Below are 25414 nucleotides of genomic sequence, written 5' to 3' on the forward strand. Positions count from 1 at the left end.
CTCGCGGGGGCAGAAAATGCTTCATTTTATTGCGTCATTCTTGGCACGGACTTTTTTGGCGCAAATTTTTTTTTCTGTTTCCGGCGTCATACGTGTCGCCGGAAGTTGCGTCATTTTTTTGACGTTTTTTTGCGTCAAAAATGTCGGCGTTCCGGATGTGGCGTCATTTTTGGCGCCAAAAGCATTTAGGCGCCAAATAATGTGGGCGTCTTTTTTGGCGCTAAAAAATATGGGCGTCATTTTTTTCTCCACATTATTTAAGTCTCATTATTTATTGCTTCTGGTTGCTAGAAGCTTGTTCACTGGCATTTTTTTCCCATTCCTGAAACTGTCATTTAAGGAATTTGATCAATTTTGCTTTATATGTTGTTTTTTTCTTTTACATATTGCAAGATGTTCCACGTTGCAACTGAGTCAGAAGATACTTCAGGAAAATCACTGCCCAGTGCTGGAGCTACCAAGCTAAGTGTATCTGCTATAAACTTTTGGTATCTGTTTCTCCAGCTGTTGTTTGTATTGCATGTCATGTCAAACTTATTAATGCAGATAAAATTTCCTTTAGTACTCTTACATTACCTGTTGCTGTTCCGTCAACATCTAATTTTCAGAGTGTTCCTGATAACATAAGAGATTTTATTTTTTAAATCCATTAAGAAGGCTATGTCTGTTATTTCTCCTTCTAGTATACATAAAAGTCTTTTAAACCTTCTCTTTTTTCAGATGAATTTTTAAATGAACATCATCATTCTGATACTGATAATGGTTCTTCTGGTTCAGAGGTTTCTGTCTCAGAGGTTGATGCTGATAAATCTTTGTATTTGTTCAAGATGGAATTTATTCGTTCTTTACTTAAAGAAGTATTATTTGCATTAGAAATAGAGGATTCTGGTCCTCTTGATACTAAATGTAAACGTTTAAATAAGGTTTTTAAATCTCCTGTAGTTATTCCAGAGGTGTTTAATCTCCCTGATGCTATTTCTAGAATTTGTGGTTCCTTCATTATGTCCTAATCCTAAGAATTCTAGGGAGAAATAGTTGCATTCTTTGGATGTTGTTAGAGCTTTGAAATATTATGTTGAAGCTACTAAGTCTTTCCGTAAGACTTCTAGTTTATTTGTTATCTTTTCCGGTTCTAGAAAAGGCCAGAAAGCTTCTGCCATTTCTTTGGCATCTTGGTTGAAATCTTTATTTCATCATGCTTATGTCGAGTCGGGTAAAACTCCGCCTCTAAGGATTACAGTTCATTCTACTAGTTCAGTTTCTACTTCCTGGGCGTTTAGGAATGAAGCTTCGATTGATCAGATTTGCAAAGCAGCAACTTGGTCCTCTTTGCATACTTTTTCTAAATTCTACCATTTTGATGTGTTTTCTTCTTCTGAAGCAGTTTTTGGTAGAAAAGTACTTCTGGCAGTGGTTTCAGTTTGAATCTTCTGCTTATGTTTTTCATTAAACTTTATTTTGGGTGTGGATTATTTTCAGCAGGAATTGGCTGTCTTTATTTTATCCCTCCCTCTCTAGTGACTCTTGTGTGGAAAGATCCACATCTTGGGTAGTCATTATCCCATACGTCACTAGCTCATGGACTTCATCCTTACTTGTGGGATATTCTCATTCCCTACAGGAAGTGGCAAAGAGAGCACACAGCAGAGCTGTCCATATAGCTCCCCCCTCTGGCTCCGCCCCCCAGTCATTCTCTTTGCCGCTCTGAACAAGTAGCATCTTCTGGAATATTCTGGAATTAAGAGCAATATTCAATGCTCTCCTAGCTTGGCCTCAGTTAGCAACTCTGAGGTTCATCAGATTTCAGTCGGACAACATCACGACTGTGGCTTACATCAACCATCAAGGGGGAACCAGAAGTTCCCTAGCGATGTCGGAAGTCTCCAAGATAATTCGCTGGGCAGAGACTCACTCTTGCCACCTATCAGGAATCCATATCCCGGGCGTAGAGATCTGGGAGGCGGATTTTCTATGTCGTCAGACTTTTCATCCGGGGGAGTGGGAGCTCCATCCGGAGGTGTTTGCTCAATTGGTCTATCGTTGGGGCAAACCAGAACTGGATCTCATGGCGTCTCGCCAGAACGCCAAGCTTCCTTGTTACGGATCCAGGTCCAGGGACCCAGAAGCGACGCTGATAAATGCTCTAGCAGCACCTTGGTTCTTCAACCTGGCTTATGTGTTTCCACCGTTCCCTCTGCTCCCTCGACCGATTGCCAAAATCAGACAGGAGAGAGCATCGGTGATTCTGATAGCGCCTGCGTGGCCACGCAGGACCTGGTATGCAGACGTAGTGGACATGTCATCCTTTCCACCATGGACTCTGCCTCTGAGACAAGACCTTCTAATACAAGGTCCTTTCAATCATCCAAATCTAATTTCTCTGAGACTGACTGCATGGAGATTGAACGCTTGATCCTATCAAAGCGTGGCTTCTCCGAGTCAGTCATTGATACCTTAATACAGGCACGAAAGCCCGTCACCAGGAAAATTTACCACAAGATATGGCGTAAATATCTTCATTGGTGTGAATCCAAGAATTACTCATGGAGTAGGGTTAGGATTCCTAGGATATTGTCCTTCCTCCAAGAGGGTTTGGACAAAGGATTATCAGCTAGTTCTTTAAAGGGACAGATTTCTGCTCTGTCCATTCTTTTACACAAGCGTCTGGCAGAAGTTCCAGACGTTCAGGCATTTTGTCAGGCTTTAGTTAGAATTAAGCCTGTGTTTAAACCTGTTGCTCCTCCATGGAGCTTAAACTTGGTTCTTAAAGTTCTTCAAGGGGTTCCGTTTGAACCCCTTCATTCTATTGATATCAAACTTCTATCATGGAAAGTTCTGTTTCTGATGGCTATTTCCTCGGCTCGTAGAGTCTCTGAGTTATCTGCCTTACATTGTGATTCTCCTTATCTGATCTTTCATTCAGATAAAGTAGTTCTGCGTACAAAACCTGGGTTTTTACCCAAGGTGGTTTCTAACAAGAATATCAATCAAGAGATTGTTGTTCCATCATTATGTCCTAATCCTTCTTCAAAGAAGGAACGTCTTTTGCATAATCTAGACGTAGTTCATGCCTTGAAGTTTTACTTACAAGCTACTAAAGATTTTCGTCAAAAACATCTAACCTGTTTGTTGTTTATTCTGGACAGAGGAGAGGTCAAAAGGCCTCGGCAACCTCTTTCTTTTTGGCTTCGGAGTATAATCCGTTTAGCCTATGAGACTGCTGGACAGTAGCCCCCTGAAAGGATTACAGCTCATTCTACTAGAGCTGTGGCTTCCACCTGGGCCTTTAAAAATGAGGCTTCTGTTGAACAGATTTGCAAGGCTGCGACTTGGTCTTCGCTTCATACCTTTTCCAAATTTTCCAAATTTGATACTTTTGCTTCTTCGGAGGCTGTTTTTGGGAGAAAGGTTCTACAGGCAGTGGTTCCTTCCATTTAAGTTCCTGCCTTGTCCCTCCCATCATCCGTGTACTTTAGCTTTGGTATTGGTATTCCACAAGTAATGGATGATCCGTGGACTGGATACACTTAACAAGAGAAAACATAATTTATGCTTACCTGATAAATTTATTTCTCTTGTAGTGTATCCAGTCCACGGCCCGCCCTGTCCTTTTAAGGCAGGTCTAAATTTTAATTAAGCTACAGTCACCACTGCACCCTATGGTTTCTCCTTTCTCGTCTTGTTTTGGTCGAATGACTGGATATGGCAGTGAGGGGAGGAGCTATATAGCAGCTCTGCTGTGGGTGATCCTCTTGCAACTTCCTGTTGGGAAGGAGAATATCCCAAAAGTAATGGATGATCCGTGGACTGGATACACTACAAGAGAAATACATTTATCAGGTAAGCATAAATTATGTTTTTTGAGGTTTACTGTCCCTTTAAATAATATTTTTGTATTTGATAGTATTTAGTATCCAGGGTTACAAACATTAAATTCAGTTTCATTATATTCACAATATAAGTTAAAGGGACATAATAATCATATGCTAAATCACTTGAAACTGATGCAGTATAACTGTAAAAAGCTGACAGGAAAATATCACCTGAGCATCTCTATGTAAAAAAGGAAGATATTTTACCTCACAATTTCCTCAGCTCAGCAGAGTAAGTTCTGTGTAAAAAGTTATACTCAGCTGCAGGTAAAAAAAAAGAAATGAACAGCAGCCAATCAGCATCAGCAATGCTCAGGTCATGAACTCTTTTACTGTGATCTCATGAGATTTCACTTAACTCTCATGAGATTTCATTGTAAACTTCCTTAAACTGAATAGGGAAATAAGATGAGAGTGAACGAAAGCTCGCTCCTTCCGCTGTCCCGGGACAGACATACTGATTTGCTGCTTAGAAGTCCTTTACAATGGGAGGTGGCTACTGAGAAACTTTTGAGGTAAAATATTTTTATTTTTTACATAGAGATGTTCAGGTGATATTTTCTAGTCAGCTTTTTATAGCTATGCTGCATCACTTTCAAGTGTTTAAACATTTGGGTATTATGGCCCTTTAAGGCTAAGAATATTACACCTTTACTTAGTGAAGTGATATAAAATATATAATTGTGTAGCTCCTCTATATCCAAACCAGTTAGATGACCTTTTCCACAGGAAACCTCAGCAAATAGTGTTCCCGCTGAAGAAGGGGTTTTGGGTAATTATATGCTAATGAGCTTTGTGCTTATTTTATATGCTAATAAACATTTTAGCTCAAAGGGACATTGTACACTAGATTTTTCTTTGCATAAATGTTTTGTAGCTGATCCATTTATATACCTTATCTGGGTGTCTTTTTCTTAAAATATTTAGATGTATACATACTTCTGTTTGTATAATGGGTCTTTTTATATGCAGGGGAAGGAGGAGGTTCTGCTATCAGCCCCTTTTAGTGGGTGTCCCAGGCTTATCTCATTAACAGTGTTAAATGTTTAAAAAAGATTTTACACTGAATTTTTATATCAGTATCTGTGCATATTATTCTTTATAATAGTGTCTTTTACATGCAGTTAAATGGAAATTGGTGTATACCGTCCCTTTAAATATAAATATATTTCATCTATCATGTTAAAAGTATAAATCTTGTGCACCAATCAACTACAGTCATCAGGGTGTTTTTGGATGCAGTGAAGTACTTAGTTGTTTGAGTATGTTAAAGGGTCATGAAATCTAAATTTATTTCTTTCATTATTCATTTTTGAAAAACTTTCCAATTTACTTCTATTATCTAATTTGCTTCATTATCTTGGTATACTTTGTTAAAGGAGCAGCTATGCACTACTGGTTCCTAACTGAACACATGGGTGAGCCAATGACAAGAGGTATACATTTGCAGCCACCAATCAGCAGCTACAGTCGTAGCTGCTGACAATTTCCATGATTTTCATTTATAAATAATTGGGTGTTTGGATCAGTAATTTCATTTTTATCAAATAACTGAAGGACACCGTACTATTTCAGTAGTGAAATGAGGTTTATTGGATTAACAGAAAATGTGCAATATGCATCAAAATAAAATTAGGTGCATAAATTTGGGCACTCCAACAGAAATATTGCATCAATATTTAGTAGAGCCTCCTTTAGCAGAAATAACAGCCTCTAGACACTTCCTATAGCCTGTAATGAGTGTCTGGATGAAGGTATTTTGGACCATTCCTCCTTGCAAAACATCTCCAGTTCAGTTAGGTTTGATGGTTGCCGAGCATGGACAGCCCGCTTCAAATCACCCCAGAGATTTTCAATGATATTCAGGTCTGGGGACTGGGATGGCCATTCCAGAACATTGTACTTTTTCCTCTGCATAAATGCCAGAGTAGATTTTGAACAGTTTTGGGTCATTGTCTTGTTGAAATATCCAGCTCCGGCGTAACTTCAACTTTGTGAACTGTGACTGATTCCTCAACATTATTCTCAAGTATCTGCTGATATTGAGTGGAATCCATGCGACCCTCAACTTTAACAAGATTCCCAGTACTGGCATTGGCCACACAGCACCACAGCATGATGGAACATCCACCAAATTTTACAGTGGCTAGCAAGTGTTTGTCTTGGAACGCTGTGTTCTTTTGCCGCCATGCATAACCCCCTTGTTATGACCAAATAACTCAATCTTTGTTTCATCAGTCCACAGCACCTTCTTCCAAAATGAAGCTGGCTTGTCCAAATGTGCGTTTGCATACCTCAAGCGACTCTGTTTGTGGCGTGTGTGCAGAAAAGGCTTCTTCAGCATCACTCTCCGATACGCTGAATTGTTGAACGATGCACAGTGACACCATCTGCAGCAAGATGGTGTTGTAGGTCTTTGGAGAGTTGGTCTGTGGGCTGTTTTTTACCGTTCTCACCATCCTTTGCCTCTTACTTCTGGCCTTAACAAGAACTGTGCCTGTGGTCTTCCATTTCCTCACTATGTTCCTCACAGTGGACACTGACAGCTTAAATCTATGCAATAGCTTTTTGTAGCCTTCCCCTAAACCATAATGTTGAACAATCTTTGTTTTGAGAGGTGTTTTGATGCCCCCATGTTACCACTCTTCAGAGGAGTGTCAAAGAGAACAACTTGCAATTGGCCACCTTAAATACCTTTTCTCATGATTGGATGCACCTGTCAATGAAGTTCAGTGCTTTAATGGGCTCACCAAACCAATTGTGTGTTCCAATTATTCAGTGCTTGGTAGTTACAGGTATTGAAATCAACAAAATGACAAGGGTGCCCAAATTTATGCACCTGTCTAATTTTTTTTAATGCATATTGCACATTTTCTGTTAATCCAATAAACCTAATTTTACTACTGAAATATTACTGTGTCCTTCAGTTATTTGATAGATCAGAATGAAATTGCTGATCCAAACAACCAATTATTTATAAATGAAAATCATGGAAATTGTCAGGGCGCCTAAATTTTTGCATACGACTGTAGATCCGAGTAGTGCATAGCTGCCTTTGTGCCTTCCTAGGTATGCTTTTCATCAAATGATACCAAGAGAATGAAGCAAATTCGATAATAGATGTAAATTGGAAAGTTGTTCAAAATTGAATCATGAAAGAAAAAATTGGATTTCATGTGTCCCTTTAACCATCTGAGCAATCCCATTGGCTTGTTTTCTGCACTTTCAGCCAATTTAATTTTCAAGAACTTTTTGCCATATCTCTTCATTATCCTAAAATATATTCCATACAATTGTAATTCCTTGTACCACCCTATGTAGAACGGAGAAATTTAGTCCTATTTTATATTGTAGACGGTTTCACTCAAATAAGCAGATGCGGATACATGAGCTATAAATGTATTTAAATAAACATCAAGGTGGAAAATGTATTTCTGCCAAACATAGAAAATGGCAGAATGTATATTTATTAAAATCCAGAAGCAAGTCTCTGCCAAATCCAGAAATCAAGAGCACCTGTGTTATTGTAACCGACCTTCCTGCTATTTGGACGTCTGGTTGTTGGCGGCCTTCATTACCGGGCAGGTTATAATATTAAATCATTTACCTGCTGACAAATGCAGATATTATAACCTGGCATAGAGGAAAATGCTTTGTAAAATGTATGTGTGAGAGAGTGCATCTCACGAACCTTAGATGTAAATCTCACCATGTGTTTGACTATGTGCTTTCTTTTGTGCCTAGTCATATGCATGTAAGTATCGCCCATGGTTTTTCCTTGTTTCAGCTGCACACTTTGTGCCAGTTCTACAGACACATTAAACAATGCTGACAACAAGTTATTATAGGTTGCGGTGCTGAGCACTGAACAGAGTTTCAAGTAAGAGAGAGCATATGAGTGTGATATAGGAGCGAGAGAGACCACGCTATTTTAGCAAGCCTTCAGGAGGGAGGGTCTAATAGCGCGGTCTTGCTGCTCGTGCCAAGACCCAAGATATTATAGCAAGATAATCCCTTAGCCACCAGCGACATATAGGGTATGTCCGAGGTCATTAAGAGGTTAAGTTCTAGAAATCCCACACAGGCTGGGGGTCTCTAGGCACTTACAGCAGGTCATCAAGATAACCTAGAGACACCCATGAAGCCCCTTTTTAAAATAAAGCCCCAGTACAGGTGTTTATAGTCAGGTGATCACATTTATTTGTGTACAGGCTCATGGGAGTCCTGATGTGCACATCTAAGATATATACATATACCCAGAGGGCCTTATTTATCCCCTTAAGGACCAGCGACGTACCCTGTATGTCGCTGGCCTTTTTTTGGGACTTGATTGTTTTATAGCGCGGTCTTGCCACCAGCGTTGAGACTGCTCTATTCCACAAAGCCTGCTGGAGGGAGGGAATTAATAGCATGTTCTTGCTAGACTTGTGCTATTATGTCGTGAAAAAAACCTTAACGACCAGTGACATACAGGGTACATTGTGGTCATTAAGGGATAAATGTAGATAATCCCTTCTTCTTTTTACAACAGAGTTTAGACAAAAACACACTATTTATCCCTATGACTAAGTGCTCAGTTGGAGCACGAAACGCGTAAGGGGTTAATACCCTGATCCTACCTGTGATTTTAACCTATGGAATAAAGTTTGGATTTTTTATTGCAAGTTGGTGTCCCACGAGTGCTGCTTTTTCTTTTTACACTATTTATACAACCTTTTTTATTAAAGTTTTATTAAAAACATACCTTGTTTGTACACATTTTGTTGAGTTTTCACACATCATTAAACATACACAAAATAACAGCATAGTGTGAATCTGCTGGGTCTGCTAAAAAAACTAAATATATTATGTGTGTTGGATTCTCAAGGGACAATGACCTACAGTGAGCAGCATCTAAAAACTCAAAAACAGCTCAGCACAAGGGGGGGGGGGGGGGCTCAGCAGTTAAAGTCATAGTCAAAATTACATTTTATGATTCAGACAGAGCATGTAATTTAAAGCAACTTTCCAATTTGGTCCTGTTATCCAGTTTACTTTGTTCTATTGGTATCCTTTGTTGAAAAGCATACCTGTGTAGGCTCAGGAGCAGCATTGCGCTACTGGAAGCTAGCTGCTGATTGGTTGATGCATATATATATGCTTTGTGTTATTGGCTCACCAGGTGTGTTCAGCTTGCTACTAAAAGGAACCAAGCAGATTTGATAATTTAAAGTAAATTGGAAATTTAGATTTTTCCTTTACTGCCCCTTTTTTCTTGTGGTTCTACATTGTTTATGCTTTGCTAACGTTATTGTGTTGTTGTTTTGTTAATTCTGTGCACGATATAAATGCCGTGCTGCGTGTGTCTTGCAGGTAAATGATGATTACAGCGTAATTGGGCGCTCGTTATTCAAAAAGGAGACCAACATTCAGCTGTTTGTGGGACTGAAAGTGAAGCTGTCAACCGGAGAGGACGGAGTGATCGAGGGCAGCTTTGGACAGAGCGGGAAGTTTAAAATTCGGATTCCCAGTGAGTAAATCTGTTTCAAGCTCTCAATTTGTAATGTCCCCTGATGTAGCCATAACCCATCAAAATGCAGTGCACAGTTTTCTGACTGTATTGCCCCAGTCTTAAAGGGACATAATACTCATATGCTAAATCACTAATGTTAAAGGGCCATGATACCCAAATGTTGAAACACTTGAAAGTGATGCAGCATAGCTGTAAAAAGCTCACTAGAAAATATCACCTGAACATCTCTATGTAAAAAAGATATTTTACCTCAAAAGTTCCTCAGTAGCCACATCCCATTGTAAAGGACTTCTATGCAGCAAATCAGTATGTCTGTCCCAGGACAGCTAAGGGATTGAGCTTCGTGCACTCTCATGTTATTTCCCTATTCAGTTTAAGGAAGTTTACTATGAAATCTCAAGAGAGTTAAGTCAAGTCTCATGAGAGCACAGTAAAAGAGTTCATGACCTCAGCACTGCTGTTCATTTCTTCATTTTTATAACTTTTATAACTAGTATAACTTTTTACACAGAACTTACTCTGCTGAGCTGAGGAGATTGTGAGGTAAAATATCTTCCTTTTTTACATTTATACTACATCAGTTTCAAGTGATTTAGCATATGAGTATTCTGTCCGTTTAAAGGGACATAATACTCATATGCAAAATCACTATATTAAAGGGACATAATACTCATATACTAAATCACTTGAGAGTGAAAATATCACCTGAACATCTCTATGTAATAAGGAAGATATTTAACTCACAATTATCTTCAGCTCACAATAGTAAGTGCTTCGTGAACAGATATACTTCAGCTACTGTCAGCTGATGGTTGGGGAAAAAACAACCAATCAGTTTAGTCAGTGCTGATGTCACACTTTGCTTTACTGTGTTCTCATGGGATTTAATAGTTAACTTCCTTAAACTGAGGAGGGAAATAACATGACTGTGCTGCCAGATGCACGCTCCCTTGCAAGTCCTGGGACTAGCAGCCCGATTAGCTGCTTAAAAAATTCCCTTCAAAATAGGATTTGGCTACTGAGGCAATTTTGAGGTAAAATATCTTCATTTTTTACATAGAGATGTTCAGGTGATATTTTCTACTCTGCTTTTTACAGATGTGCTGCATCACTTTCAAGTGTTTATAATATTTGGGTATCATGGCCCTTTAAGCATAGTAAAACTAAGACAGTGTACATTCCTGATTTATTTTGTGTACATTTCCTGTAATTTACTGTAAATTGTACCATTTAGAATTACTCAAGACAGGCTACTGCATATCTTGCATACTTTGGTATGCTTTAGTTTATCTGACCCTGCTAAAGTTTCTCTCTAAAGCTACAGCAGTGCACAAGCTCAGCAATATCTGTCTTTTGATTGGTTACAGGTGAACATACGCAATAATATTTTCAAGTGGTACTCGGAAATAGACAAACCCTGCACAATGACAATTTTAATGTTTATAAAACATTTTATTATGCAGACATTTGCAATGCAGCGCTTACTAACGTAAATCTTCCATGTCCCTGTAATTTAGAATCCTTTAAATGGCTGCAGATAAAGGCTTCACAGACCAGCGCTGTCTAGTACTTGTAAATCTGCTATACATTTCAATTTAAAGGGACATTGTACTGCATGTGTTAAATGCCCTAACTACTTAGCTGATTGGTGGGATTGTGTGACTGCTGCTTATAGGCTGTTTCCTGTTTGGAAGCAGTAGCTTATTGCAGTTCCCTAGTGTGGCTTTATTTATGTGTTTAACCACTTTGTGGGGGAGTTAAACACATAGGGCTCTATTCACAAAGATATGAATTGTAGGTGAATTGAAATCTGTCATTAACTATGCAATATAGGGGCTAAACTCAGTGAGTATCCCCTGCAAGAAGAACTGAGTTTGCCCTGCACAATGTATAGCTAATGCTGTGTACGATTCACCTGCAATTCTTTTATTTTACAGTAGGTGGATTGTGCACAGCATTTGCTATAAATTTTGCAGGGCTAACTCGACTCCTCTTGCAGGAGATACTCACTGGGTTTGGCCCCTATAATCCATAGGTCAGTGTTTTTCAACCAGTGTGCCACGGCACACTAGTGTGCCGTGAGAGATCCTCAGGTGTGCCGCGGCAGACTGACAACAGCGTGACATATTTTTAAATTTTTGCTTGTTTTTTATTCTGGGCCATTTTTTTATTTTGAGTGAGATGATGACTGAGGGTAACTGCGCAGCCACAACTCGCATCCCCGACCCGTGCTCACACTTGGAAGGAACCCCCACCCACCACAACATGTGCCTAGTGCCGACTCTCCACTCAGCACCACGCAACACTTCAATCCCCCATGCATGCTGGCCAGTGACGTGCAGTGACATCAGAGGCTAGTGAGGCAGTGGCTAGGATACGCCTTCATTCTTTAGATATCCTTTGTTGAAGAAATAGCAATGCACATGGGTGAGCCAATCGCATGAAGTATCTATGTGCAGCCACCAATCAGCAGCTACTGAGCATATTTAGATATGATTTTCAACAAAGGATATCAAAAGAATGAAGGAAATTAGATATTAGATGTAAATTGGAAAGTTATTTAAATTTGCATATGGGTTTCATGTCCCTTTAAATGGTGTCTTGGAAAACTGGTCAACTTAGTAAACATCTGATTTTAGTCTAAAAGGATTGTAACAGAAACTCTTGCCAGATAACACAATGCTTGCTCTGATTATGAGATCTAGAAATCCATGCCCATTAAAATATGTTTAAAACATACTTTTTACTTTAATGCTGCAAATTATGCTTATAGATTCTTTCATTATTCAGTAAATATAAAAATGTCTTGATCCAGTGGCGGCTGGTGAAATTAAAAGATGGTGGGGTGCTTGACCCCACCCCTTTAAATAAAGCCACACCATCAGATGGCACTACCAATTCATTAATTAAATAAATAAAAGGTAGACAGAAACACAGAAAAGCACTCGGGGGGAAAGGGAGAGAGAGACGGGGGGAGAGAGACACAGAGGGTTAGAGAGAAAGAGAGAGAGACACAATCACACACAGAGGGTTAGAGAGAGAGAGACACAATCACACACAGAGGGTTAGAGAGAGAGAGACACAATCACACACAGAGGGTTAGAGAGAGAGAAAGAGAGACACAATCACACACAGAGGGTTAGAGAGAAAGAGAGAGAGACACAATCACACACAGAGGGTTAGAGAGAGAAATAGAGAGAGACACAATCATGCACAGAGGGTTAGAGAGAGAGAGAAAGAGAGAGAGAGACACAATCTCACACAGAGGGTTAGAGAGAAAGAGAGAGAGAGAGACAATCACACACAGAGGGTTAGAGAGAGAGAAATAAAGAGAGAGTGAGAGACACAATCACTCACAGAGGGTTAGAGAGAAAGAGAGACACAATCACATACAGAGGGTTAGAGAAAGAGAGACACAATCACACACAGAGGGTTAGAGAGAGAGAGACACAATCACACAGAGGGTTAGAGAGAGAAATAGAGAGAGACACAATCATACACAGAGGGTTAGAGAGAGAGAGAGAGAGAGAGAGAGAGAGAGAGAAAGAGAGAGAGACACAATCTCACACAGAGGGTTAGAGAGAAAGAGAGAGAGACAATCATACACAGAGGGTTAGAGAGAGAGAGACACACAATCACACACAGAGGGTTAGAGAGAGAGAAATATAGATAGAGTGAGAGACACAATCACTCACAGAGGGTTAGAGAAAAAGAGAGACACAATCACATACAGAGGGTTAGAGAAAGAGAGACACAATCACACACAGAGGGTTAGAGAGAAAGAGAGACACAATCACACACAGAGGGTTAGAGAGAGAGAGAAATAGAGAGAGACACAATCATACACAGAGGGTTAGAGAGAGAGAGAAAGAGAGAGAGACACAATCTCACAGAGAGGGTTAGAGAGAAAGAGAGAGACAGACAATCATACACAGAGGGTTAGAGAGAGAGAGACACACAATCACACACAGAGGGTTAGAGAGAGAGAGAGAGAGAGAGAGAGAGAGAGAGAGAGAGAGAGACAATCACACATAGAGGGTTAGAGAGAAAGAGAGAGACACACAATCACACACAGAGGGTTAGAGAGAGAGAGAGAGAGAGAGAGAGAGAGAGAGAGAGAAAGAGAGAGAGACACAATCACACACAGAGGGTTAGAGAGAGAGAGATAGAGAGAGAGAGAGAGAGACACAATCACACACAGAGGGTTAGAGAGAGAGACACAATCACACACAGAGGGTTAGAGAGAGAGAAAGAGAGACACAATCATACACAGAGGGTTAGAGAGAGAGACACAATCACACACAGAGGGTGAGAGAGAAAGAGAGAGACACAATCACACACAGAGGGTTAGAGAGAGAGAGAAAGAGAGACACAATCACACATAGAGGGTTAGAGAGAAAGATAGAGAGACACAATCTCACAGAGAGGGTTAGAGAGAAAGAGAGAGAGAGACAATCATACACAGAGGGTTAGAGAGAGAGAGAAAGACACACAATCACACACAGAGGGTTAGAGAGAGAGGGAGAGAGAGAGATAGAGAGAGAAAGAAACACAATCACACACAGAGGGTTAGAGAGAGAGAGAAAGAGAGACACAATCACACATAGAGGGTTAGAGAGAAAGAGAGAGACACACAATCACACACAGAGGGTTAGAGAGAGAGAGAGAGAAAGAGAGAGAGACACAATCACACACAGAGGGTTATAGAGAGAGAGAGAGAGAGAGAGAGACACAATCACACAGAGAGGGTTAGAGAGAGAGACACAATCACACACAGAGGGTTAGAGAGAGAGAAAGAGAGACACAATCATACACAGAGGGTTAGAGAGAGAGACACAATCACACACAGAGGGTGAGAGAGAAAGAGAGAGACACAATCACACACAGAGGGTTAGAGAGAGAAAGAGAGAGATACACAATCACACACAGAGGGTGAGAGAGAAAGAGAGAGACACAATCACACACAGAGGGTTAGAGAGAGAGAAAGAGAGAGAGACACAATCACACACAGAGGGTGAGAGAGAAAGAGAGAGACACAATCACACACAGGGTTAGAGAGAGAAAGAGAGAGAGAGACACAATCATGCACAGAAGGTTAGAGAGAGAGAGAGAAAGAGAGACACAATCACACACAGAGGGTTAGAGAGAGAGACACAATCACACACAGAGGGTTAGAGAGAGAGAGAAAGACACACACAATCACACACAGAGGGTTAGAGAGACACATAAGGGATGAGAGTCAGAGGGGGAGGAAGAGAGACAGAGAGAGAAAGAGACCATGGGGGAGAACAACACATAAGGAGAGAGATGGATAGATAGAGAGACAGACACACACACACACACACACAAGGGGGGGGGAGAGGGACCACTGCATTTTAAAGTAATAAAACAGCAGAGCTACAGAGAGTTCAGAAAATGAGTCTATAATTTAGTGTGATGTACAGAGGCAAGCTGCTAAGTTAGTGGGTGTAAAGTTTGAGTAAACAAAATACAAAAACGACCCTGCTGTAAAAGAGTAAAAAAACCACTAAACCACATTCATTAAATTATCATTTTCACTAACAGAATCCCTTTCAGTAAAATCTTACTTTAATAAGATGTGGCTGAAACACTGCTCTCTGTGCCTCTCTTCCTGCTCTGTAAGGATTCAGGAAGTGACAGTGGCACATTCCACTGCACTTAGAGGGGAAGAACAGAACTCTCTTTTTCACTTTAGCAAAGCTAGCAGGTTCACAGGACAGCAACAAAATATATGAAAGTTGTGTTTTTCCGTTTTTGTTTTGTTTTATATGATTTAACATCCAGCCCCAACCCTATGTTCCACTTACTAATGCCTCTCGCTGGATTGGTTCAGCCCAAATAGGATTGCCTCAAATAAGCAGTTAATGGGCCATGCAATGATCTTAACCACTTGCATCCAGTAGGTGGCGCAGCATGTTGTGTAATGGTGGGCAGACCTGCTTGTGCCTCTCCATTTCACAACATATAGCTGTGAGAGAGAAAAATGCTGGGGAAAAAATAATTACATTTTTTTTTTAAAGCCAATAAAAAAATATATATTTTTGCCCATATGAGAGGTGAAGCACTGCCTCACCTGCCTCTAGTGACTGCACATCACTGATGCTGGCGTAGCTTTGCTCCTCCTCCAGAACAGTTCCAGCCAGGTCACGTCACTCACGTTTCTTCTGAGCACAAGGAACATGACTGGAGCCTCACTGGAGAGGAAGCGGGAGGTGCTCCACAGATAACACTTTTCCCAGTGTGGGGGTGTCCCTCTTTCAAATTTTGAAATATTGGGAGGTATGTGAAAGGCTCATCAGGCATCATTTACAACCATGACACATTGACATTCATTCACAGACAATCATTATGATTGTTTGTAAATGAATGTCAATATGTCATGTATAGTTTGTAGGAGGCATGGCATGACAGCACAGTACAGTGCGTGGTTGTGTATGTGTGTATGTATGTATATATATATATATATATATATATATATTCTGTATTAGGCTACAATGTGTGATTTTGTAAAATTTTGGGATGGTGGTGTGCCACAGGATTTTTTAATGCAAAAAAAAGGTTGAAAATCACTGCCATAGGTAATTAAATATTTCAAATTCACCTACAATTCCTCTCTTAAGGAATAGACCACATAGAGTTCTACGGTGAGTAAAGCAAATGTATATATAATAAATAATACCATGTCATTTTTACTCTATAATTTCCCTAAAATATATAGGTACCTGTCATACTGGGCATTAATGGGCAAACCCCTCTGTGCTTGTTCCATGTTCCCAGTGTGTGACTCCTTATGTAAAACTTCCCTACTCGTCTTCTGCCTGTTTCTGGTCATGTTAGAGCACAGAGCTAATTTTAATTAGTTACCCAGCATAAACATATCTGATCTCATACACCTACCCTCACTAAAATCACTGGAAAAACTGCATTCAGACTTCCTTAAAGTGAATGTAAATTTTGATGCTAAAGTGCCCGGTTTTTAAAAATTCTGTTAAAAACAGGGGCACTTTAATTCATCAAAATTTACATTTCACTCGTGTTGTGAAAAAAAAACTTACCTTTTAAACTTGACAGCCGCTCCAGCTTCCTCCACCCGTCTCAATGCCTCTTCCTGGGTCTAAAATGAGGAATCTGGCTTCGTCCAATCACAGCATTGAATCAGACACTGATTCCCCCGGGGGGGAAGCCGTGATTGGAGGATGACCCATCCATCATTTCTGACGTCAGAAATGGCTTGCAACGACCGGAGGAAGTTGGAGCTGCTGTCAAGTTTAAAAGGTAAGTTTTTTTTTTCACGAGTGAAATGTAAATTTTGATGAATTAAAGTGCCCCTGTTTTTAATCGAATTTTTAAAAAACGGGCACTTTTGCATCAAAACTTACATTCACTTTAATGGTATATCCAACTCCTGTCCTCTTTTAGACAAAACACTTCCTGGAAAAAAATGCAGCATCTAATCCCATTTGGAAAAAAAATGAATATTGTGAATACTTTGCTGCTTGGTTTTATTAGCTGAAGTTGTACTGCTCAATACATAATTTCCCTTAGGAATCCATGCTCTGTATCAGCAATGCAACTTTAATTGGTTCTATTTTAGATTTAAAAAAATAAAATTGTGTCCCTGATAATTTAAAAAAATTGCACCTTGAGCACTAGAGAGATTTTTTTTTAGATTATTATAAGTTATTTGTAGAGCGCCAACAGATTCCGCAGTGCTATCAACATAAGTGGTATACAAGGTAACATTCATCGGGATCAAATTGGTAGAGTGCCCTGCCGAGAGTTGCACTGTTGTAGTCGGCTATAATGAAGGTGATCTGCAAACAGTTGGGCTCTTAGGCTTACATACTAAGGGGAGTTCAAGGGAATAATAAAGAAAGAGAGGAACTGGTATTAGGAGAGGTTAGCGTAGGTTGTATGCATCCCTGAACAGTAGAGTCTTCAGGGAGCACTTGAAGCTTTCAAAACTAGGGGAGAGTCTTTTGGAGCGAGGCAGAGAGTTCCACAAGATGGGAGCCAGTCTGGAGAAGTCCTGTAAACGGGAGTGTGAGTAGGTAACAAGAGAGGAGGAGATCATGAGCGGAGTGAATGGGACGGGAGGGAGAGTATCTGGAGATGAGGTCTGAGATATAGGGGGGGGGGGGGGGGCAGTGCAGTTGAGGTTATTGCCAGTTTGGCTGCTACCACCCCTGGGTTAGTCAGTGGTTATGTTTCCAAGGTGGGATAATTCTCCTATTTGTGTACTTTCAATATCAATGCCAAGTTCAACCCTGTTCCATCTGCACCTTTGTACCTGTAGCCTGGGACTAATCGTCTGTACTCAAATGTAATGTGGGAGGACAATTTATATTAACAGGAAGGCTTTCTCAGACCTTAAACATTTTCTTTGCAGTATATTTATTTTTTAGGAGGGGGTGCAAATCCGCAGATGCTTTTCTAATAGTTCTAACAAGATGGGGAAAATGGCTGGTATGACACAGCTCATGAACTCTCGTTCACATTCCTTCACCAGGTCAGCGCTGCTTTCTTAATGTGTCTGCATCCTGTTTGTGGTTTTCATTTTATTTCTGCAAATGTGAGTGATCAGATTCCTCTATCCTACATGTCTCAGGCAGTTTTACTCCATATGTGCTTAAGGATTCTATAGATCGCTAAAAATACTGTAGAAGGATTCATTTGCAGTGATTTGATGGGATCTTCTCAGAACTTTCCTCCTCGCTTCCTCTTTCTTACAAGATTTTGTTCATTTCATGACCCTGTAAATTGTCACTGCAGCCCTGGTGTTGGCAATACTGGAAATGTTCTTATGTTTAGTAAAAAAAAAAAGCAAATGTATCACTCACAAAATAGTACTTGGTAGCTGCAGGGTTCATCACATAACCAGGTGTGAGTGGTCACATCATTAACATTATGCAGAAATCTACAAATAGGCTATTAACTCTTTGTTTTGCTAAACTTTTTTTGTGTTCTTTTATTTTTTTAAACTAAATACAAAAATGTTTTGCTTGTATAGTGTCAGTCAAATGGGATAATTTGAGCCATCTGCGCAGTGGGGGTACTAGGGGGAGCTATCCACCTCCAAATGTACATATAGCAACTACTGTTGAGCTGAGAAGGGCTTCATTTATATCAACTTTTTAACCACCTTTCTTAGCCTCCCAATATATTAAAGGGGCAGTCTACAGCTTAGTCATCTCAAAGTCTTACCTTAGATTAAGCTGCAAATAGCCTCCTGCACCTTTTTTTATGCAGCTGGAATGAAAATGGAATGGCTGCCAAGCTCCACCCACTGATGACATCACGTTCTGGGCTGCGTCTAGACACTCTGCTGAATAGCATTGACAGTCTGTTGATTCTAACTAGTGATTGGATGCTATATGCAACCCAGATCATGATGTCATCAGTAGACGGAGCTTAGCAGCCATTTCAATGTGGCCATAAAAAAATATTCATTTTAAATAACTTTTTTTTACTATTCCTTGACCAAGGTGTAGACTGTCCCTTTAAGTTCTAGAAATGCTACTTCCTCTGAGATGTCTGTACTGATATACAGAAAGCAGAAGACAGCTGACTGTGGATATAAGGACCTGTTTATATCTTCGTTTGTGTGTGTGCATTTGTATGTGTTTGTATGTGTGTGTGTGTGTTTGTTTATGCCTTTGTGTGTGTGTGTGTGCACTTGTATGTGTTTGTATGTGTGTGCGTTTGTTTATGCCTTTGTGTGTGTGTGTGTGTGTGTGCCTTTGTGTGTGTGCACTTGTATGTGTTTGTATGTGTTTGTGTGTGTGCGTTTGTTTGTTTATGCCTTTGTGTGTGTGTGCAAAAAAGAAACAAGTCTATAAACAATTTGTATGTAATATATAAAATACACAAAGTTCTCCACTCTCAAAGAGGACTGGTTTTACACATCCTATGTCCCTGGCACCTCTTTCAGAATAAACTGTGTGCATTCCCCCTATTTCTAAAGATACACAGTTATCTTTAGATCAGTTCACTTAACGCCATTAAGGGCTCTATTTATCAAGCTATGGCGGACAGGGGCGTACATATTCACCCCTGTATGCTGCAACTCGCTGAATTCCTCTGGCAGAATTTAACATTGCGTGTGAGCGCTATTTTGCGCTCGCATGCATTGTAGCCCCCTACCTGCCCATGATTGGCTGTGCGTAGCCAGACCCCTTGACCTTACTGAAGAACCTCATACTATGATTCACCACTGCCCTGGCCAGACCCCTTGACCTCACTGCAGAGCCTCATACTATTATTATTTTTTATTGTTATTATCGGTTATTTCTAGAGCACCAGCAGATTCCGCAGATACTATGATTCCCCGCTGCCCTGACCAGACCCCTTGACCTCACTAAAGAGCCTCATACTATGATTCCCCACTGCCCTGACCAGACCCCTTGACCTTACTGAAGAGCCTCATACTATGATTCCCCACTGCCCTGAGCAGACCCCTTGACCTTACTGAAGACCCTTATTCTATGATTCCCCACTGCCCTGACCAGACCCCTTAACCTCACTGAAGAGCCTCATACTATGATTCCCCACTGCCCTGACCAGACCCCTTGACCTCACTGAAGAGCCTCATACTATGATTCCCCACTGCACTGACCAGACCCCGTGACCTCACTGAAGAGCCTCATACTATGATTCCCCACTGCCCTGACCAGACCTCTTGATCTCACTGAAGAGCCTTATACTATGACTCACCACTGCCCTGGCCAGACCCCTTGATCTCACAGAAGAGCCTTATACTATGATTCCCCACTGCCCTGACCAGACCCCTTGACCTTACTGAAGAGCCTCATACTATAATTCACCACTACCCTGACCAGACCCCTTGATCTTACTGAAGAGCCTCATACTATAATTCACCACTACCCTGACCAGACCCCTTGATCTTACTGAAGAGCCTCATACTATGATTCACCACTGCCCTTGCCAGACCCCTTGACCTTATTGAAGAGCCTCGTACTATGATTTACCACTGCCCTGGCCAGATCACTTGGCCTTACTGAAGAGCCTCGTACTATGATTCACCACTGCCCTGACCAGACGCCTTGATCTCACTGAAGAGCCTCATACTATGATTCACCACTACCCTGACCAGACGCCTTGATCTCACTGAAGAGCCTCATACTATGATTCACCACTGCCATGGCCAGACCCCTTGACCTTACTGAAGAGCCTCGTACTATGATTCACCACTGCCCTGGCCAGACCCCTTGACCTTACTGAAGAGCCTCGTACTATGATTCACCACTTCCCTGTCCAGACCCCTTGACCTTACTGAAGAGCCTCATACTATGATTCACCACTGCCCTGACCAGACCCCTTGAACTCACTGAACAGCCTCATAATATGATTCACCACTGCCCTGACCAGACCACTTGACCTTACTGAAGACCCTTATTCTATGATTCCCCACTGCCCTGACCAGACCCCTTGACCTTACTGAAGAGCCTCATACTATGATTCACCACTGCCCTGACCAGACCCCTTGAACTCACTGAACAGCCTCATAATATGATTCACCACTGCCCTGACCAGACCACTTGACCTTACTGAAGAGCCTCATACTATGATTCCCCTCTGCCATGCTTGACAGTAGGTACAGAGATTATTGGGTTATGCTTTTCTGTCTTTGTGCCAAATTTAATTTTAATTAATGGGACATAAAAGGGCAATAATAAAATGCTCTATTGTTTTAGAGTATTTTTATGGTACTGTTATTTACATAGAACAATTTGATTAACCCTCACAAAGGATTTAAACATAGTCCGCTCCGGGGCAGTAATGCGCTATTGATCCAGAACTTAACACCGCCGCTGAGCCAGGCAGGGGCTGCATATGTGTGTAGCTGCCAATCACGTTAAGCTCAGGGTCTGCAGTATATGTGTGTAGCTGCCAATCACATTAAGCTCAGGATCTGCAGTATATTTGTGTAGCTGCCAATCATGTTAAGCTCAGGGGCTGCAGTATATGTGTGTAGCTGCTAATCACGTTAAGCTCAGGGTCTGCAGTATATGTGTATAGCTGCCAATCACGTTAAGCTCAGGGTCTGCAGTATATGTGCGTAGCTGCCAATCACGTTAAGCTCAGGGTCTGCAGTATATGTGTGTAGCTGCCAATCAGGTTAAGCTCAGGGTCTGCAGTATATGTGTGTAGCTGCCTATCAGGTTAAGCTCAGGGTCTGCAGTATATATGTGTAGCTGCCAATCACATTAAGCTCAGGGTCTGCAGTATATGTGTGTAGCTGCCAATCACATTAAGCTCAGGGTCTGCATTATATGTGTGTAGATGCCAATCACATTAAGCTCAGGGTATATTGCCAATACAGCTCTGACTTCATTTTTTTGCGTGGGTTAAACACAGTATAAAATGCTGTAACATTTTATCATTGCTCCTTTGTCTTCCTTGAAGAGGAAAAAGATTCTACCTTGGGCCTCATTAGACTACAAAACACCTTGGCACATAGTTTTAGGGACTGAATTTGTGCACTTCAAGTAAAGAAATGTGCTTGATTGTCCATTTGTCTTGGGAGAAATGCTATTTGTTTTGCTCCTTACCCCAACATATTTATGAGAGATATAAGCAAAGGGCTACAGTGGAACGTATGTCTGTTTGCAGATACAAAAATTTGTAATAAAAGTTCCGGGAGGGGGGTAGACAAAATGAGAAGTGAAATACAACAATTAGAGGATTGGACAAATGACTGGGATCTAAAGTTTAACACTGCAAAGTATAAAATTATGCATTTAGGGAAGAAAAATCCAAACGTTAATTAAAGACTAAATGACACTTTACTGACTGTTACAAATGAGGAACAGGACTCGGGAATTATTATTTCAGATGATTTAATATTTAAGAAACAATGTAGTACTGCAGCTAGTAAGGCCAGTAGAATGTTTGGATGTATTGGTAGAGGTATTTGCAGCAGAAATAGTAAGGTTCTTATGCCACTTTATAGATCACTAGATAGGCCTCATCTTGCGTATTGTGTGCAGTTCTGGAGGCCTTATATTCAGAAGGATATAAACAAACTGGAATCTGTGCAACGGAGGGCTACCAAATTGGTACATGGTCTAAAAAATAAAACGTACCAGCAGAGGCTCAATGACTTAAATATGTATAGCTTAGAGGAGAGAAGGGAAAGAGGTGATATAATAGCAATGTGATGGCTTAGTAAAGATGAGGCTGTTAGTATTTTACATAAAGACAAATTCAAGAACAAGGGGTTATGATCTCAAGCTGGTAGTATATTCAGGAGTAATTTACAGAAGCTTCTTTACAGAAAGGGTGCTTTATTCATGGAATAAACTTCCACAAGTGGTGGTAATGACAAACACTGTTGGGGACTTTAAGAATGTCTGGGACAAGCATAAGGCTATCCTACATACTAATTAATCCCTGGGATAAGCATAAGGCTATCCTACATACTAATTAATCCCTGGGATAAGCATAAGGCTATCCTACATACTAATTAATCCCTGGGATAAACATAAGGCTATCCTACATACTAATTAATCCCTGGGATAAGCATAAGGCTATCCTACATTCTAATTAATACCTGGGGTAAGCATAAGGCTATCCTACATACTAATTAATGCCTGGGATAAGCATAAGGCTATTCTACATACTAATTAATGCCTGGGATAAGCATAATGCTATCCTACATACTAATTAATCCCTGGGATAAACATAAGGCTATCCTACATACTAATTAATCCCTGGGATAAGCATAAGGCTATACTACATACTAATTAATCCCTGGGATAAGCATAAGGCTATCCTACATTCTAATTAATCCCTGGGATAAGCAAAAGGCTATTTTACATTCTAATTAATACCTGGGGTAAGCATAAGGCTATCCTACATACTAATTAATGCCTGGGATAAGCATAAGGCTAGCTTACATACTAATTAATGCCTGGGATAAGCATAAGGTTATCCTACGTACTAATTAATGCCTTGGATAAGCATACGGCTATTCTACATACTAATGAATGCCGTGGATAAGCATAAGGCTATTCTACATACTATTTAATCCCTGGGATAAGCATAAGGCTGCCCTACATAGTAATTAATCCCTGGGATAAGCATAAGGCTATCCTATGTACTAATTAATACCTGGGATAAGCATAAGGCTATCTTACCTACTAATTAATGCCTGAGATAAGCATAAGGCTATACTACATACTAATTAATGCCTGGGATAAGCATAAGACTACCCTACATACTAATTAATGCCTAGGATAAGCATAAGGCTATACTATGTACTAATTAATGTCTGGGATAAGCATAAGGCTATCCTATGTGCTAATTAATGCCTAGGATATGCATAAGGCTATCCTACGTGCTAATTAATGCCTGGGATAAACATAAGGCTATCCTACATACTAATTAATGCCTGGGATAAGCATAAGGCTATCCTACATGCTAATTAATGCCTGAGACAAGCATAAGGCTATCCTATGTACTAATTAATGCCTGGGATAAGCATAAGGCTATCCTATGTACTAATTAATGCCTGGGATAAGCATAAAGCTATCCTACGTACTAATTAATGCCTGGAATAAGCATAAGGCTATCCTGTGTGCTAATTAATGCCTGAAATAAGCATAATACTATTCTACATACTAATTAATGCCTGGGATAAGCATAAGACTATCCTACCTACTAATTAATGCCTGTGATAAGCATAAGACTATCCTACATACTAATTAATGCCTGGGATAATCATAAGACTATTCTACATATGAATTAATACCTGGGAAAAGCATAATACTATTCTACATACTAATTAATGCCTGGGATAAGCATAAGGCTATCATATGTGCTTATTTACACCTGGGATAAGAATAAGGCTTTCCTATGTACTAATTAATACCTGGGATAAGCGTAATACTATTCTAAGTACTAATTAATATTTGGGATAAGCATAAGGCTATCATATGTACTAATTAATGTCTGGGGTAAGCATAAGGCTATCCAACATACTAATTAATGCCTGGGATAAGCATAATGCTATTCTAAGTACTAATTAATATTTGGGATAAGCATAAGGCTATCATATGTACTAATTAATGTCTGGGGTAAGCATAAGGCTATCCAACATACTAATTAATGCCTGGGATAAGCATAATGCTATCCTATATACTAATTAATGCCTAGGATAATCATAAGGCTATAATACATACTAATTAATGCCTGGGATAAGCATAAGGCTATCCTACATACTAATTAATGCCTGGGATAAGCATAAGGCTATAAAACATACTAATTAATGTCTGGGATAAGCATAAGGCTACCCTACATACTAATTAATGCCTGGGATAAGCATAAGGCTATAAAACATACTAATTAATGCCTGGGAAAAGCATAAGGCTATCCTACATGCTAATTAATGCCTGGGATAAGCATAAGGCTATTCTACGTACTAATTAATGCCTGGGATAAGCATAAGGCTATAAAACATACTAATTAATGCCTGGGGTAAGCATAAGGCTATCCTACATACTAATTAATGCCTGGGATAAGCATAAGGCTATACTATGTACCAATTAATTCATGGAATAAGCCTAAGGCTATCCTACATACTAATTAATGCCTGGGATAAACATAAGGCTATAAAACATACTAATTAATGCCTGGGATAAGCATAAGGCTATCCTACATACTAATTAATGCCTGGGATAAGCATGAGGCTATACTATGTACTAATTAATTCATAGAATAAGCCTAAGGCTATCCTACATACTAATTAATGTCTGGGATAAGCATAAGGCTATCCTACATACTAATTAATGCCTGGGATAAGCATAAGGCTATACTATGTACTAATTAATTCATGGTACAAGCCTAAGGCTATCCTACATACTAATTAATGTCTGGGATAAGAATAAGGCTATCCTACATACTAATTAATGCCTGGGATAAGCATAAGGCTATTCTATGTACTAATTAATTCATGGAATAAGCCTAAGGCTATCCAACGAACTAGATA

The 25414-nt window shown here is 40.1% G+C and overlaps 1 protein-coding gene across 1 annotated transcript in view; it reads left to right on the top strand.

The window, feature by feature from the left end:
• Positions 1-25414, top strand: part of EEFSEC (eukaryotic elongation factor, selenocysteine-tRNA specific) — a 439817-nt gene that overhangs the window by 278879 nt on the left and 135524 nt on the right. Inside the window, exon 6 of the mRNA XM_053720714.1 lies at positions 9225-9381. Within this exon, the coding sequence (XP_053576689.1) occupies positions 9225-9381 (157 nt within the window). The remainder of the gene's footprint in view (positions 1-9224; positions 9382-25414) is intronic.

The sequence above is a fragment of the Bombina bombina genome, chromosome 7, assembly GCF_027579735.1.
Source record: "Bombina bombina isolate aBomBom1 chromosome 7, aBomBom1.pri, whole genome shotgun sequence".
Classification (NCBI taxonomy): Eukaryota; Metazoa; Chordata; class Amphibia; order Anura; family Bombinatoridae; genus Bombina; species Bombina bombina.